This window comes from Monodon monoceros, unplaced genomic scaffold (genome assembly GCF_005190385.1).
Source record: "Monodon monoceros isolate NGI ecotype Baffin Bay Population unplaced genomic scaffold, NGI_Narwhal_1 Super_Scaffold_12, whole genome shotgun sequence".
Taxonomy (NCBI): Eukaryota; Metazoa; Chordata; class Mammalia; order Artiodactyla; family Monodontidae; genus Monodon; species Monodon monoceros.
The window spans coordinates 63184835-63202080 of record NW_021703768.1 but is presented as its reverse complement, the minus strand read 5'-3'; the positions used below and the strand labels follow the sequence as shown (position 1 = coordinate 63202080).

At 35.2% G+C, this 17246-nt stretch overlaps 1 protein-coding gene across 3 annotated transcripts in view; it reads left to right on the top strand.

Annotated features, from left to right (window-relative positions):
- Positions 1-15829, top strand: part of HOMER1 (homer scaffold protein 1) — a 126302-nt gene extending 110473 nt beyond the window's left edge. For all 3 annotated transcript variants that reach the window (XM_029218151.1, XM_029218150.1, XM_029218153.1), the window contains one exon: positions 12928-15829. In XM_029218151.1, the coding sequence (XP_029073984.1) occupies positions 12928-13116 (189 nt within the window). In that variant the 3' untranslated portion in view covers positions 13117-15829. The remainder of the gene's footprint in view (positions 1-12927) is intronic.
- Positions 15830-17246: the final 1417 nt, after the last annotated feature.

Genomic DNA, 17246 nt, shown 5'->3' with positions numbered 1-17246 from the left:
AAATTTGAAGAGTTCTTTATATATCTGCAATTATATGTTACAAGTATTTTCTCCCAGTTTGTCAAAGTTTTTGACTTTGCGTAAGATGGTGGTGTTGTTTTATGTAGTAGTCAAATACATCATTCTTTTCTTTCATTGCTCTAGCTGTCAATCATAGTTAGATAGCTCTTTTCCAAACTCAAATCATATGGGAATCCATCCATATTTCCCTTTAGTACTTCTGTGGTTTCATTTTTTACATTTAGATCTCTGAGTCATTTGGGGTTTGTCCTTCTGTGTGTGGTGTGAGATGTGGATCTAACTTTATCTTTTTCCAAATGTCTATCTACTTATCACTACCATTTATTTAAAACTTTGTCCTTTTTTTCCAGAGATTTTAGATATTCAATTTCCATGTGTGTTCTGGTGTATATCTGGACTTCCTATGCTATTCTACTAGTCACTCTTATGTATTCCTAGTACCACACTTCTTTAATTGTAGAGGCTTTACAGTATGTTTTAATATCTGATAAGGCCAGTCAGTCCTCATAGCCTTCCTTTTTCATTGTTTTTTAATATATTCTTACATGTTTATTTTTCCATGCAAATTTTAGTATTAACGTTAGTACCAATTTTAGTGTCAATGAAAACTTTAGCTCTATAAAAAATTTCATTGGGATTGCTTAAAATTTATAATGCTAGTTTAGCAGAAGTGTGGTTTCCATCCTATCCAAGAATAAGGGATATCTTCTTATTTGTCCACATCTACTTCTGTGTTTTTCAGGAGCATTTTAGGGTTTTCATGCTGTGAATTTGGCATGTTTCTTGTTTATTTGTAAATATTTAATCTTCTTTTCTTCTATTGACAATGGAGTTTTCTCTACCATCGTATCTTTTAATTGATTATTGTTTATATATTGGGTTGGCCAAAAAGTTCATTTGGGTCTTTCCGTAAGATGTTACGGAAAACCGGAATGAGCTTTTTGGCCATCCCAATATATGAAAGCTGTTGAATTCTGTTTGCTAATTTTATATCCCTCTACCTTACTAAATTATTTCATTGTTTGAACTAGTTTTGTCATTTATTCCATTTATTCTCTAAGATTTCCTAGGTATACTAACATATATTCTGCAAATAGAAATAATTTTACTTCTTTTCTTCCAGTTCTTATGCCTCTGTTGATTTTTCCTGTTGAATTACACCTGTTAAAAATACAGGTACAGAGGTGGAGTCAAGATGGCCTACTAGAAGGACGCGGAATTCACGTCTCCTCACAACTAGGTCACCTACCAGGCACCAGTGGGGGACCATAGACACCTAAGGGGACGGGAGGAACCCCCAGCGACCGGCTTGCAGGATCTTGGTTCCCAGGCCGTAGGTCGGGCCCAAGCTCCTGTGGTGGGAGCTCCAAGTCCAAACTGCTGGACTAACAGAGAACCTCAGACCCCAGGGAATATCAGTTGGAGTGAGGCCTCCCGGAGGTCTGCATCTCAGCACCAAGTTCCGGCTCTTTCCAACTGACTGCAAACTCCAATGCTGGACATCTCAGACCAAACAACCAGTAAGACAGGAATACAGCACCACCCATCAAACAAAAAAAAAATGAAACGCCAAAAAAAAAGTTACAGATGAAGGTGCAAGGTAAAAAGCTACAAGACCAAATAAATGAAGACAAAATAGGCAACCTCCCTGAAAAAGAATTCAGAATAATGATAGTAAAGATGATCCAAAATCTTGGAAACAGTATGGAAAAAATACAAGAAACATTTAACAAGGATCTAGAAGAACTAAAGAGCAAACAGACAGTGATGAACAACACAATACGGAAATTAAAAATACTCTGGAAGGAATCAATAACAGAATAGCTAGGCAGAAGAACGGATAAGTGAGCTAGAAGATAGAATGGTGGAAATAACTGCCAGGGAGCAGAATAAAGAAAAAAGAATGAAAAGAATTGAGGACAGTCTCAGAGACTTCTGGGACAACATTAAACACACCAACATTCGAATTATAGGGGTCCCAGAAGAAGAAGAGAAAAAGAAAGGGTCTGGGAAAATATTTGAAGAGATTATAGTAGAAAACTTTCCTAACATGGGAAAGGAAATAGTCAATCAAGTCGAGGAAACACAGAGAGTACCATGCAGGATAAACGCAAAGAGAAACACACCGAGACACATATTAATCAAACTATCAAAAATTAAATACAAAGAAAAAATATTAAAAGCAGCAAGGGAAAAACAACAAATAACATACAAGGGAATCCCCATAAGGTTAACAGCTGATCTTTCAGCAGAAACTCTGCAAGCCAGAAGGGAGTGGCAGGACATATTTAAAGTGATGAAGGGGAAAAACTTACAGCCAAGATTACTCTACCCAGCAAGGATCTCATTCAGATTCGATGGAGAAATTAAAACCTTTACAGACAAGCAAAAGCTAAGAGAATTCAGCACCACCAAACCAGCCTTACAACGAATGCTAAAGGAACTTCTCTAGGCAGGAAACACAAGAGAAGGAAAAGACCAACAATAACAAACCCCCAAAATTAAGAAAATGGTAATAGGAACATACATATTGATAACTGCGTTAAATGTAAAAGAATTAAATGCTCCAACCAAAAGACATAGACTGGCTGAATGGATACAAAAACAGGACCCATACTTATGCTGTCTACAAGAGACCCACTTCAGACCTAGGGACACATACAGACTGAAAGTGAGGGCATGGAAAAAGATATTCCATGCATATGGAAATCAGAAGAAAGCTGGAGTAGCAATTCTCATATCAGAGAAAATAGACTTTAAAATAAAGACTATTACAGGACACAAAGAAGGACACTACATAATGATCAAGGGATCAGTCCAAGAAGAAGATATAACAACTGTAAATATTTATGCACCCAATATAGGAGCACCTCAATACATAAGGCAAATGCTAACAGCTATAAAGGGGAAATCGACAGTAACACAATCATAGTAGGGGACTTTAACACCCCAGTTTCACCAATGGACAAATCATCCAAAATGAAAATAAATAAGGAAACACAAGCTTTGAATGACACATGAAACAAGGTAGGACATTCCATCCCAAAGCAACAGAATACACTTTCTTCTCAAGGGCTTATGGAACATTCTCCAGGATAGATCATATCTTGGGTCACAAATCAAGCCTTGGTAAATTTAAGAAAATTGAAATCGTGTCAAGTATCTTTTCTGACCAAAACACTATGAGACTAGATATCAATTACAGGAAAAAAATCTGTAAAAAATACAAACACATAGAGGCTAAACAATACACTGCTTAATAACCAAGAGATGACTGAGGAAATCAAAAAATTCCTAGAAAGAAATGACAATGAAAACAGGACGACCCAAAACCTATGGGATGCAGCAAAAGCAGTTCTAAGAGGAAAGTTTATAGCAATAAAATCCTACCTCAATAAACAAGAAATATCTCAAATAAACAACCTAAGCTTACACCTAAAGCAATTAGAGAAAAAACAAAAAAAACCCAAAGTTAGGAGAAGGAAAGAAATCATAAAGATGGATCAGAAATAAATGAAAAAGAAATGAAGGAAACGATAGCAAAGATCAATAAAACTAAAAGCTGGTTCTTTGAGAAGATAAACAAAATAGATAAACCATTAGCCAGACTCATCAAGAAAGAAAGGGATAAGACTCATCAATAGAATTAGAAATGAAAAAGGAGAAGTAACAACTGACACTGCAGAAATACAAAAGGTCATGAGAGATTACTACAAGCAACTCTATGCCAATAAAATGGACAACTTGGAAGAAATGGACAAATTCTTAGAAATGCACAACCTGCCAAGACTGAATCAGGAAGAAATAGAAAATATAAACAGACCAATCACAAGCACTGAAATTGAGACTGTGATTAAAAATCTTCCAACAAAAGCCCAGGACCAGATGGCTTCACAGGCGAATTCTATCAAACATTTAGAGAAGAGCTAACACTTATCCTTCTCAAACTCTTCCACAATATATCAGAGGAAGGAACACTCCCAAACTCATTCTCTACGAGGCCACTATCACCCTGATACCAAAACCAGACAAAGATGTCACAAAGAAAGAAAACTACAGGCCTATATTACTGACGAACATAGATGTAGAAATCCTCAACAAAATACTAGCAAACAGAATCCAACAGTACATTAAAAGGATCATACACTACGATCAAGTGGGGTTTATCCCAGGAACGCAAGGATCTTTCAATATACGCTAATCAATCAATGTGATACACCATATCAACAAATTGAAGGATAAAGACCATATGATCATCTCAATAGATGCAGAAAAAGCTTTTGACAAAATTCAACACCCATTTATGATAAAAACTCTCCAGAAAGTAGGCATAGAGGGAACCTACCTCAATATAATAAAGGCTATATATGACAAACCCATAGCCAGCATCGTTCTCAGTGGTGAAAAACTGAAACCATTTCCACTAAGTTCAGGAACAGGACAAGGTTGTCCACACTCACCACTATTATTCAACACAGTTTTGGAAGTTTTAGCCACAGCAATCAGCGAAGAAAAAGAAATAAAAGGAATCCAAATCAGAAAAGAAGAAGTAAAGCTGTCAGTGTTTGCAGATGACATGGTACTATACATAGAGAATCCTAAAGATGCTACCAGAAAACTACTAGAGCTAATCAATGAATTTGGTAAAGTAGCAGGATACAAAATTAATGCACAGAAATCTCTTGCATTCCTATACACTAATGATGAAAAACCTGAAAGAGAAATTAAGAAAACACTCCCATTTACCTTTGCAACAAAGAGAATAAAATACCTAGGAATAAAGCTACCTAAGGAGACAAAAGACCTGTATGCAGAAAACTTATTATAAGACACTGATGAAAGAAATTAAAGATGATACAAACAGGTGGAGAGATATAGTATGTTCTTGGATTGGAAGAATCAACATTGTGAAAATGACTATACTACCCAAAGCAATCTACAGATTCAATGCAATCCCTGTCAAGCTACCACTGGCACTTTTCCCAGAACTAGAACAAAAAATTTCACAATTTGTATGGAAACACAAAAAACCCCGAATAGCCAAAGCAATCTTGAGAACGAAAAATGGAGCTGGAGGAATCAGGCTCCCTGACTTCAGACTATACTACAAAGCTACAGTAACCAAGACAGTGTAGTACTGACACAGAAACAGAAATATAGATCAATGGAACAGGATAGAAAGCCCAGAGATAAACCCACACACATATGGTCACCTTATCTTTGATAAAGGAGGCAAGAATGTACAGTGGAGAAAAGGCAGCCTCTTCAATAAGTGGTGCTGGGAAAACTGGACAGCTACATGTAAAAGAATGAAATTAGAACACCCCCTAACACCATACACAAAAATAAATTCAAAATGGATTGAAGACCTAAATGTAAGGCCAGACAATATCAAACTCTTAGAGGAAAACATCGGCAGAGCATTCTATGACATAAATCACAGCAAGATCCTTTTTGACCCACCTCCTAGACAAATGGAAATAAAAGCAAAAATAAACAAATGGGACCTAATGAAACTTAGAAGCTTTTGCACAGCAAAGGAAACCATAAACTATAACCATAAACCACAAACCATAAAGGTGAAAAAACAACCCTCAGAATGGGAGAAAATATTTGCAAATGAAGCAACTGACAAAGGATTAATCTCCAAAATTTACATGCAGCTCAATATTAAAAAAACAAACAACCCAATCCAAAAATGGGCAGAATATCTAAATAGACATTTCTTCAAAAAAGATATACAGATTGCCAACAGACATGTGAAAGAATGCTCAACATCATTACTCATTAGAGAAATGCAAATCAAAACTACAATGAGATATCATCTCACACTGGTCAGAATGGCCATCATCAAAACATCTAGAAACAATAAATGCTGGTGAGGGTGTGGAGAAAAGGGAACCCTCTTGCACTGTTGGTGGGAATGTAAATTGATACAGCCACTATGGAGAACAGTATGGAGGTTCCTTAAAAAACTACAAATAGAACTACCATACAACCCAGCAGTCCCACTACTGGGCATATACCCTGAGAAAAGCATAATTCAGAAAGAGTCATGTACCAAAATGTTCATTGCAGCTCTATTTACAATAGCCAGGACATGGAAGCAACCAAAGTGTCCATCAACAGATGAATGGATAAAGAAGTTGTGGCACATATCTACAATGGAATATTACTCAGCCATAAAAAGGAACAAAACTGAGTTATTTGTAGTGAGGTGGATGGACCTAGAGCCTGTCATACAGAGTGAAGTAAGTCAGAGAAAAACAAATACCGTATGCTAACACATATATATGGAATCTAAAATTTAAAAAATGGTCATGAAGAACCTAGGGGCAAGATGGGAATAAAGATGCAGACCTGCTAGAGAATGGTCTTGAGGATATGGGGAGGGGGAAGGGTAAGCTGGGACAAAGTGAGAGAGTGGCATGGACATATATACACTACCAAATGTAAAATAGATAGCTAGTGGGAAGCAGCCGCATAGCACAGGGAGATCAGCTCTCTGCTTTGTGACCACCTAGAGGGGTGGGATAGGGAGGGTGGGAGGGAGGTAGATGCAAGAGGGAAGAGATATGGGGACATATGTATATGTATAACTGATTCACTTTGTTATAAAGCAGAAACTAACACAGCGTTGTAAAGCAATTATACTCCAATAAAGATGTTAAAAAAGGGGGCTTCCCTGGTGGCGCAGTGGTTGAGAATCCGCCTGCTGATGCAGGGGACACGGGTTCGTGCCCCGGTCTGGGAAGATCCCACGTGCCGCGGAGCGGCTGGGCCCGTGAGCCATGGCCGCTGAGCCTGCGCGTCCGGAGCCTGTGCTCCGCAACGGGAGAGGCCGCAACAGTGAGAGGTCCACGTACCACAAAAAAAAAAAAAAAAAAAAAAAGATGTTAAAAAAGGAAAAAAAAACTAAATGTAAGGCTAGACACTTTAAAACTATTAGAGGAAAACATAGACAGAACACTGTATGACATAAATTACATCAATATCCTTTTTGACCCACCTCCTAGACAAATAGAAATAAAAACAAAAATAAAAAATGGGACCTAAAGAAAGAAAAGCTTTTACACAGCAACAGAAACCGTAAACAAGAGAAAAAGACAACTCTCAGAATGGGAGAAAATATTTGCAAGCGAAGCAATGATAAAGGATTAATCTCCAAAATATATAAGCAGCTCATGACCTCAATATCAGAAAAACAAACAACCCAATCCAAAAATGGGCAGAAGACCTAAACAGACATTTCTCCAAAGAAGATACACAGATTGCCAACAAATGGGCAGAAGACCTAAACAGACATTTCTCCAAAGAAGATACACAGATTGCCAACAAACAGATGAAAAGATGCTCAACATCAGTAATCATTAGAGAAAATCAAAACTACAATGAGGTATCATCTCACACCAATTAGAACGGCCATCATCAAAAAATCTACAAACAATAAATGCTGAAGAGGGTGTGGAGAAAAGGGAACCCTCTTGCACTGTTGGTGGGAATGTAAATTGATACAGCCACTATGGAGAACAGTATAGAGGTTCCTTAAAAAACTAAAAATAGAACTACAGTACAATCCAGCAATCCTACTACTGGGCAGGTACCCTGAGGAAACCATAATTCAAAAAGAGTCATGTACCACAATGTTCAGTGTAGCACTATTTACAATAGCCAGTACATGGAAACAGCCTAAGTATCCACCGACAGATGAATGGATAAAGAAGATGTGGCACATATATACAATGGAATATTACTAAGCCATAAAAAGAAATCAAAATTGAGTTATTTGTAGTGAGGTGGATGGACCTAGAGTCTGTCATACAGAGTGAAGTACGTCAGAAAGAGAAAAACAAATACTGTATGCTAACATATATATATGGAATCTGAAAAGAAACGGCTCTGATGAACCTAGGGGCAGGACAGGAATAAAGACACAGACATAGAGAATGGACTTGACACCGGGAGGGGGAAGGGTAAGCTGGGACGAACTGAGAGAGTGACATGGACATATATACACTACCAAATATAAAATAGATAGCTAGTGGCAAGCAGCTGCATAGCACAGGGAAATCAGCTCTGTGCTTTGTGACCACCTAGAGGGGTGGGATAGGGAGGGTAGGAGGGAGGGAGACTCAAGTGGGAGGGGATATGGGGATATACGTATGCATATAGCTGATTCACTTTGTTTTACAGCAGAAACTAACACTACACTGTGAAGCAATTATACTCCAATAAAGATGTTAAAAAAAAAAATCTCATGCACTGAGGAGTAAACAAACAAACCAAAAATACAGGTACAGTGTTAAACAATAGTGGAGGTGACAGACTTCTCTTGTTCCTGATCTTTGTGGAAATGCCTCTAATATTTTTCAATTAATTGAAATGCTGGCTTTACCACTAAAATATAGGTATCTTACCATATTATGAGAGTGGCTAATTCCTATTTTCTTGAGTGTTTTTACCACGAATGAGTGAACTTTGTTAATAGCTTTTTTAGTATCTATCTAGATAATCATAGTTTTTATCCCCAGATCCATTAATATGGTTTATTAATGGATTTTCTAAAACTGAACCACATTTGCATTCCTAGAATAAATACCACTTAGTTGTGGTGTATCATTTTATTAATGTGGTACCAGATTTTTGTTCCCTATTATTGACAGTTTTTACATGATATTCATTTGTAATATTGGTCTGTAACTTTCTTCCATTTTCAGGTGGGGGCTGAATTTATAAGATTTAGGTATCAAGGCTATACTAGCTTCATAAGATAATTTGGACGATTTTGTTTATTTTCTATGCTCTGGAATAACTTATGTCATATTGGAACTGTCTGGTCTTTGAAAGTTTAATAGAACTTCCCCTTGAAACCATCTGGGCCTGGTGCTTTTTATGGAGTAATTTCATGATTACTCTCTATTTCTTCTGCAGATATTGGGCTGTTTAAGCTTTACATCTGGGTTTTCAAATATTCAGTGGGAACTCTTATAATTTCTTATTTTATATAGGTTTTTTTCTTTCTTAAGTAATGGTATGTCTATTTTGAGCTTTTTGCGAAAGGAGATTTTGACTTATTGATGAGTGTTACTCTTTTTCTGTCCTCTACCTCATGAATTTTTACTTTTATCTTTATTTCTGCCTTTTGTTTTGGTTTACTTTTTTATTGTTTTTTTGTTTTATTGTTTTATTGTTTATTGTTTTTTTGTTTTATTGTTTTATTGTTTATTGTTTATAGCATTTTGAGAAGGGAATTTAATTCCTTTATTTTCATTTATTTGTGTTTAAGGCTATAGAGTTTTCTCTGGTCATTGCTTTCATGTGTCCCATAGATTCTGACAGTGTTTCCATTATCATTATTTCTTGAAATTCTGTAATTTTGGTTTTATTTCCCTTTCACGCTAGAAGTGTTTAAAAGAACATGTTTTAATTTGCTTGTGGAAGGGCCTTTTAGTTTTATGATTTAGTTACTTATTTCTAGTTTTACTGCATTGTGATCACAAGGGTTTGTTTATGTAATGTCTGCTTTGCCTAATTTACCAATTTTTTGTGTAATCTAGCATATGATCAATTTTATGAATGCTCTTGATTGATTTTGTAGTTTAAGACTTCTATATCCTTACCTTTTTTGTTGTTGTTCCTCTTGATCTGTCCTATATTGAGAGTGGAATATTAAAAGCTCTTATCAGTGTACTTTTTTCTATGTCTCCTTAGACCTCCTGTAGTTTCTACTTTATAAAGGTGGCTACTGTGTTTCTTGGTACATAAACATAATTGTTATATCTTCATTGTGTGTTGTCACTTTTAGCATTAAAGGTGTCTTTCTTTGCCACTTTTTCTACCACTATTACAACCCCTGCCTGGTATACCTTTGCCCATATCATAATTTTTGGACTTTCTAAATGAATTTCCCAGTGGAAGGACCATTTATTTTATGACTAGCTATCCCCAAAGTCCCTTTCTCTTCTTTTTACTCTCAGAAGTATGCCTTTCCAAGGTTGCCTTCTCGAGTGTCCTGTATACTGTGAATTCGCTTCTTGTAGGCTGCTCTGGTCTACCAGGACTTTTTGTTTTCCACCAGTATTTTGGCACTTTCAGTGGTCTTTCTCTTTCTTTGGATTATTAGAGTTCAGTCTTAGGCCTTTCATTCTCCTCCTCCTTCTTCTGTGCATTTCCCCACAACCCTGCCTTGCCCTCTGCGAAGAGAATAAGAACTTGAGAAATATCTTTGCTAGAAACTGGTGCTTATATCTCCTAATTATAGGTAACTTGAAGTTTGTATTGTTCTCTTTCTTGTAGTTGAAGTTGTGGAATTCGTGTCATTTTATTTGTTCTTATTATTGGTTTACACAGTTTGGAAAGATGGTTGAAAGATTTCAGTGCACACAGTGATTTCCTCAGTTACACAGACGTCTGTTCTGTTGACTTCTTTGTTACCAGTATCTTCCTTCTAGAATGCATACTCCATCAAAACAGGGCCCGTCTTTATTTTCTACTTTATCTTCAGTGCTTAGTATGTAGAAGACACTCAGTAAATAATGGTTGAATAACTTCTTCTTTAACCCATTTTTCTGTTGAATTATTAGTACTTGTTTTGATGATTTATGTCATGTTATATATGAAGGTTAATAATCTAATAGAACAATAATTTATCTTTTAAGAGTTTAAGGTGTGAATCAGATATCAATAAAGACAATTTTTTGTAGCTTTTATTTAGATTAAATGATGCAAGATTTAAATTTATAACCTGACCTGGTCCCATTGATGGTGGTAATAATTGTCTACATTTTTTTAATCACTGTAGTGTTGTAGACTCCATATCTAACAAATACAGAGCATTTGTATTTATATACTTTCAGTTACTGCCTTTTAAAGCACTCAAAAGGGATTTAGCAAATTCTGGCCTTAGTGCTTTATCTTGGTGCCCCTGGCATATGCTCACATATGGGTAAAGGGGAAGGGGAAATAGTAGCACAAAAATGATAATAAGCAGAAGAATGAGTTGGGAGGGAGAATAAAAGTCAAGAAGAAGGGATGGAAAATATAGACAGAAGGTAGAAAACTGGGACATGCCACCAATCAGTTTGCTTCATACTGATCCTGGGTTGTCTGTTCTTCCTCTGGGATCTTATTCTCTGCCTCAGAATAGACCAGCACCAACAGCATTGTATTGGATCCCTTTTGTTACGGGCCTAGTGAAATTCCTCCATCAGAGAAATGGCTTAGAGCACAAGACTCCTGGAGAGAACAGCTCAATTTTAATAGCTGAGGGAATTTGGTGTTTTGCTTGCTTCCACTGAAAATGGTTGGATGTTTCATTGATTGGCAAGGAGAACAAGGAAGCCTTTCATTTTTAAGGACGGCTTTAGAGGGCAAACTGGGTGGTGCCTGGTGAAGTGGGTGTTTTCTAGTGAATGACATTTGGTCTATTTTTACAGTTGGAAACATTCTACAGTACTCTTAAGCTTATTGTTTAAGCAGGCAAGAGAGCATGCTGTGCAATCATGAGTGGAATTTTTACATTTGATCCCAGGGTCTGTTTTCTCCCCCATAGTTTAGAGCCTCCATGAACTTGGCTTCTGAATTTATAAATATTTTATTGGTTTCAGAATCTGCTCTCAGTTTACTTATCTTCACCTTGTAGATTATTCAAAGGAAAAAGATTAGAAACATACCTGCTTAACATCTAACAGTAAATACTTAAGATTAGATTGGAATTCCCTAAATTCTTTCTTTATAAGTCATTATAACTGCTTTCTTCCTTTTTCTGTATTTTCCCAGGCTCTTCCGACTCATCTGTGGTGTCTTTTTGCTTGAGCTTTGCTCTTAGTTAAACATGTGAATATTTCTTTGTGTTGAGAATGCTAAATCAATGGTTACTTTCTTATATGTATTCAAGTCAGTTTTCCAATTATTTTTCTCAAAAGTTTAATTTTGCTGGTATTATAGGACAAATACATTTTGGAAAGAAGTGCTCATAATCCCAACAACCAGAACTGTTTCCATTTTTCTGTGTGTACTTTAATTCCTATTGTTTGTCCTCATGCATACTAATTTTTGCCTTGTTGCAGTGTGCTGCTTCATGTTCTGTTATTTTCATTTAACGTTTACCAGATTGCCTTTCAATAATTTTTTAAAAACAATCTACTGTCCTTCAGATATATAGTAACTTCTAAATAATTTTTAAGTATGCCAGATTTTATTGTTTAAAAGGTTAAAAATTTTTTTGTTGTCATGAACTTTTACTTCCCTTTTGTCATTTTTTTCTTTCCTTAATCTGTAGTATATTGGAATTGTTAGTTGTATAATTCTCTTATATGTACAGTTATTATATATCTTCACTACAGTTTTTAGCAGGTGAGCTATATTCTCTACCGTATGCATTCATTTGACATTGAGGCGAAACAAAGAATAATTAGCATATTCAGAGGATCCTAAAACCTTATTTGAGTCATTTTTCTTCTCTACATCTTTCTCCAAAATTTCCAATAAGGAGAAAAAATTAATTTGTCTCTTTTTCTCTGCCTTCTTTCATCTGAGATTGCTAACAATTGTGCCAGAGGAAAAGAACATGGGCAGAAATAGAAAAGAGATGCAGATAATCCACAAAATGGGTCTTCATCCGATCTCAGTATTTGAAGTGCCTAGACTAGTGTTGCCTGGCACAAAGCAAGCAGTCAGGAAATTTGTGTTGGGGGGACAGATGTATTCATGAACAAGCCAATCAATAAAACCACATGTATTTCTCAGATGGCAAAATCTAAAAACCTCCTTAAATTGTATTGAGACTCAGAAGGTCATCCTAATTATCAAACTGCATTAACTACCACAATATTAGTCATAACAAAAGTTATATTGTTTAAGTCTTAAACTGACACACATATATATATCACACTTTTGTTTCTAAAGGAAGTAGAAATTCGGAACAAAGACCTGGAGGGACAACTGTCTGACTTGGAGCAACGTCTGGAGAAAAGTCAGAATGAACAAGAAGCTTTTCGCAATAACCTGAAGACACTGTTAGAAATTCTTGATGGAAAAATCTTTGAACTAACAGAATTACGAGATAACTTGGCCAAGCTACTAGAACGGAGCTAAGGAAAGTTAAATTTCAGTGCCAATTGATTAAAAAATATACTGTCTCTCTTCATAGGACTGTTTGGGCTCTGCATCAAGATTGCACAAAAAATTTGAATACCCCTTGTCCAAGAGGAGGATCTTTTGAAAATTGGAATTGTATATTTCAGTGTAAATTTTAGAGTTCAGCTTGTAGCTAGTTGGGGAAAAAGAGATGAAAAACTTGAACTACAGATTACCTCCATGTATATTATTGGCCATAGTTTAAACTAGAAAGTTATAAACAGACACTTAATGCAATCTTTTTTTCTGATATCAGCCAATGGGAGAATTAACAAATGTCTGGGTCACATCCCCTTTTTGTGTTCAACACAGTGAAGGTTATCTGCTTTTTAAATTAATTTATTTATGATATCTAAAGCTGTGTTTTGTGCAAAAACTTAGTGATGAAAGCCCTGTCTTTTGTTGTAATCTGAATAATTTCTCAGGATATTTTTGCACTGCTGGCAGCAGTGCCATTACCAATTAATTCTTGCCAGGAGTGAGAGTGAGCTGCATCTTTAATTGAAACATACTTACTATAACTGGGTGTATAGAGTTCTTCCCTTTTTTTATACTGGAAGATATTTCACTCTGGTGACCACTCTGGTACACTCTGGTGTTCTCTAATCTTGTCTGCTGTATAGTTTACTTTTCCATATTGATTCCATGTGTTTATGAGAAGATATTGTCTCCCATTTTATTACACATTTTAAAGCCAACTAATGAAGGCAGCTGAGTCCCTCCAAAATTTTTCTTTTTAAATTTCTAATAAATTTGACACACAGTACTGAAATACAGCAGCCCGTCACTGGCGGTCTGGTCTAGCAATGTTAAGTATATTTACAGAATATGCAGTTACATTTATTTATATATTTTGCAAGAAATCTTTTCTGAATGATTAATGCATTTCAATTTACAAATAATAATGGTTGTTGGGAAACTGTTTATTATAGATCATTTTAAGGTGTATAGCTATTTTAAAGGCGATCCATTTCCATCAAGCAGCCAATCAGAGGACTATTGGGATTGGAGCCGTGTACTCTGTCTGGGTCTTCACGTCAACCACGTCTCTAGTCAATCCTCACAAGGCAATAGTCTAAACTGTTAACTAGGCATTTCAAAACAGGAATTCAATTCAGCGGGCTCTTCTCAGTGAACACGATTTAATGTTGTTTTGAGGTAATTTTAAAGGACTTTCAGCAAACATGCATTTCTTTATATATTTCTTTTAAGAAACTGTTTTAAAAGTAAGTCAAGTGCTGTCTAGTCTGCTTATGGAGTAGGAACTGCATCAGAGTCCATATATTCTTGCTGTCCAATGCGTGTGACGTTGAGGAGGGTTCTTATTTAAAGTGTATGCTTGAGTATCTGACTCCATGGAGTTTACAAATGCACTGACTTTTTGTTTGTACCCCAAAACAGTTGAATTGTTAAGTACAGAATTAAGCTGGTTAATCAATTTGTAACCATTTTTTCACTCACAAACAGCTAATCAACACTAGACAATTTTGTTTTATATATATGTATGTGTATGTATGTAAATACATACATATTAATTTATATTAGAGTGAAAAATAAATGGTTTGTTTCTAAAGTTAGTTTCTAAAGTGAGTTTTCAGGTGTCTCTGAAAAGTTTATATCAGACACTTAATCATCTTGTATTATATGTGCTATGATATCATGTAAGTTACCTCCATCTATTTTAGGGTATTTGCCTCACCTGTTTATAATAGGGAGGATAATTTAGGTACACAAGCTCAGAGCTATTTCTCTGATAAATCAGGTAATAAAATTTATTTGATTGATGGAATTTTGAAGTAGATGTGATTTTATCCATCAGTTTCTGAGTAACAGAGCACCAGATTTTAATTAAAATAGGGGATTTAGCACTAGGAATCAGGAAATTTGGTTATGAAGAGTTAAAAATTCAAAAAAAAATAGGACAAGCTGTTGAAATGGTAAGTGAATTATTTTAATGATGTAATATTTTGAAATTTTGACATAGTTGTCATTTAATGGGAAAATAACTCACCAAAATGTCTCCACTTGAATTGTATTGATATATGAGACATCTGTAATTCGATATATACATATACTCATGTGTATATACAGAAAATTATTTTTAATATTTTCCTATGGACATGAAATCTAAAATTGGAAATTTTGTGAGTTTTTTCCTTTCCAATAGAGTCTAATTTTTTCTTTTTTTAGTGATTCAACAGTTTCTTGAGGGCTGCACCTTTAAATTCCCAGATTGTCATTAGACGTGTACAGTATATGGGATAAGGTGGACAGAAGTGCACATATAAATAAAATTTTCTTATTAAGACTTTTAAACATTCATTTACAGTAGGAGAGTATCTAGAAATCATCATCTACAAGTCATAATTAGGTTGTGTGCCTACTGTAGTTTTCTTCATTTCTGTATTATATAAATAAAAGTTTGCATATTAAAATTTGATTTTTCCCAGAGACAAGTATTATATAATGTATATTTAGATCAAACTGTGGTAATATATTTATCAGAAAATAATGTTGGGGACTATAGCCTGAACATGTGGACTTGAAGTGACACAGAAAAGGAGAGTAGAGATTGATCCCATTGTGTATAAGTTATTATAACTATGAATTCTTGTACAAAAAAACAATTGAAAAAAAGAAAAACAAAAATACAGTTTTTATTTTGAAATACACTTGTTGTTCTCTGGAGAATGTATCTTTTTTTCCTTCAGTCTTTTACAGATACTTTTTAAAAAGCATTTAAGTGATGGCAGCATTTACTTAAATCTTACAGGTGCTACTGGATTTTGCATTAGTGTGTTATGTTGTGAAATCCTAACTTTGACATAAAAGGTTTTATAAGTATTTCCCTGCCTGGAAAATTAGTTTTTGTTTCTCCTCTCTCTCTCTCTCTCTCTCTCTTTCTGTCTTTTTTTTCCTCCCCCTTTCTTTCTGCAGATTAAAAAAAGTTCATGAAGTTGCATCCCTCCTGTCCCTAATAGAAGAACTCCAGCACCACCATAGATTTAAAGTTTTGCTGTCATTGAACTGTTGGGAAGCAGTTAGAGGAAAAACTTACACCTTTTTTTCAAGTGGAACTAAAAGAGACACTCAGTTAAACCACCACCACCTTTTAAAGCTCATTTCTTTGCCTTGTTAAAATTAAATGTATTCTTTCACACGTGTGCTCCGGCCTCCCATGTTTTTACTTAACTCTGGAGTATGCAGCTCAGCTGCTGTCTCCTCGCAGACCTGATTTTCTGTCAGCTCTGGAATGCGAGGCAGGCCATTTGGGAAAATGTGTTTGGTGGCAGTGGTTTCTTGTTTTCTAAAGAAATCCTTTTGTTTATTTGATATCAAATGATTTTAACATCCTGATATTCAGTGCTTGAAGCCATGAAATAGTTAGTCTTCACTGAACTTTTTTCTTCTGGGTATTTAACATTGTTCCTTTATCATTCATGAAGTCAATTAATTTATATAAATCTTAAAGAGGAAAACTTTCAGGTAAGAAGTAGTTGAGAATGACACATTTTTAAAAAATTTCTCAAGTAGGATACTATGCTATAATAAGTATTTGTTGAGAAGATAATTTTCATGTGAGAAAATATTGTAAAAATCACTAGAAAAGGATCATTTTAGAATGGAAACAGATGTATCATTCACCTTACTCTAAATTGTGAAAGTGTATTTTTAACTAATATTCATGTTAAATTGGACCTTAATTTAAACAGTTTTTCTCTATGGGAAACCAATATATAGGTGTCACACAAATAAGCATAGTTATGAATTAAAAGAAATGAATGTTTTTCTCTTTTTGTTTATATATTGATATTACCTGGTAAAGTAGCTACAAGTTGCTAACAATTTTATCCAAGGAAAAACTCAGTCAGCACTACACTGCCAAGTGATTTCTGCTTAGTATATTAGATAAAAAAGAATTGAGTTATTTTTAGCAAAAACAGGTGACCCAGGGAGAGAAATTGCATCTAGAATAGGGGAAAGGCCATAAGCTCCCAACAGATTTCTAGTCAATTCGTTGATCTCTTTAAGTACCCTTTTTATCTTTTAGATTAAAGGACACATTCGAAAGGCTACCAGAAGTGTAT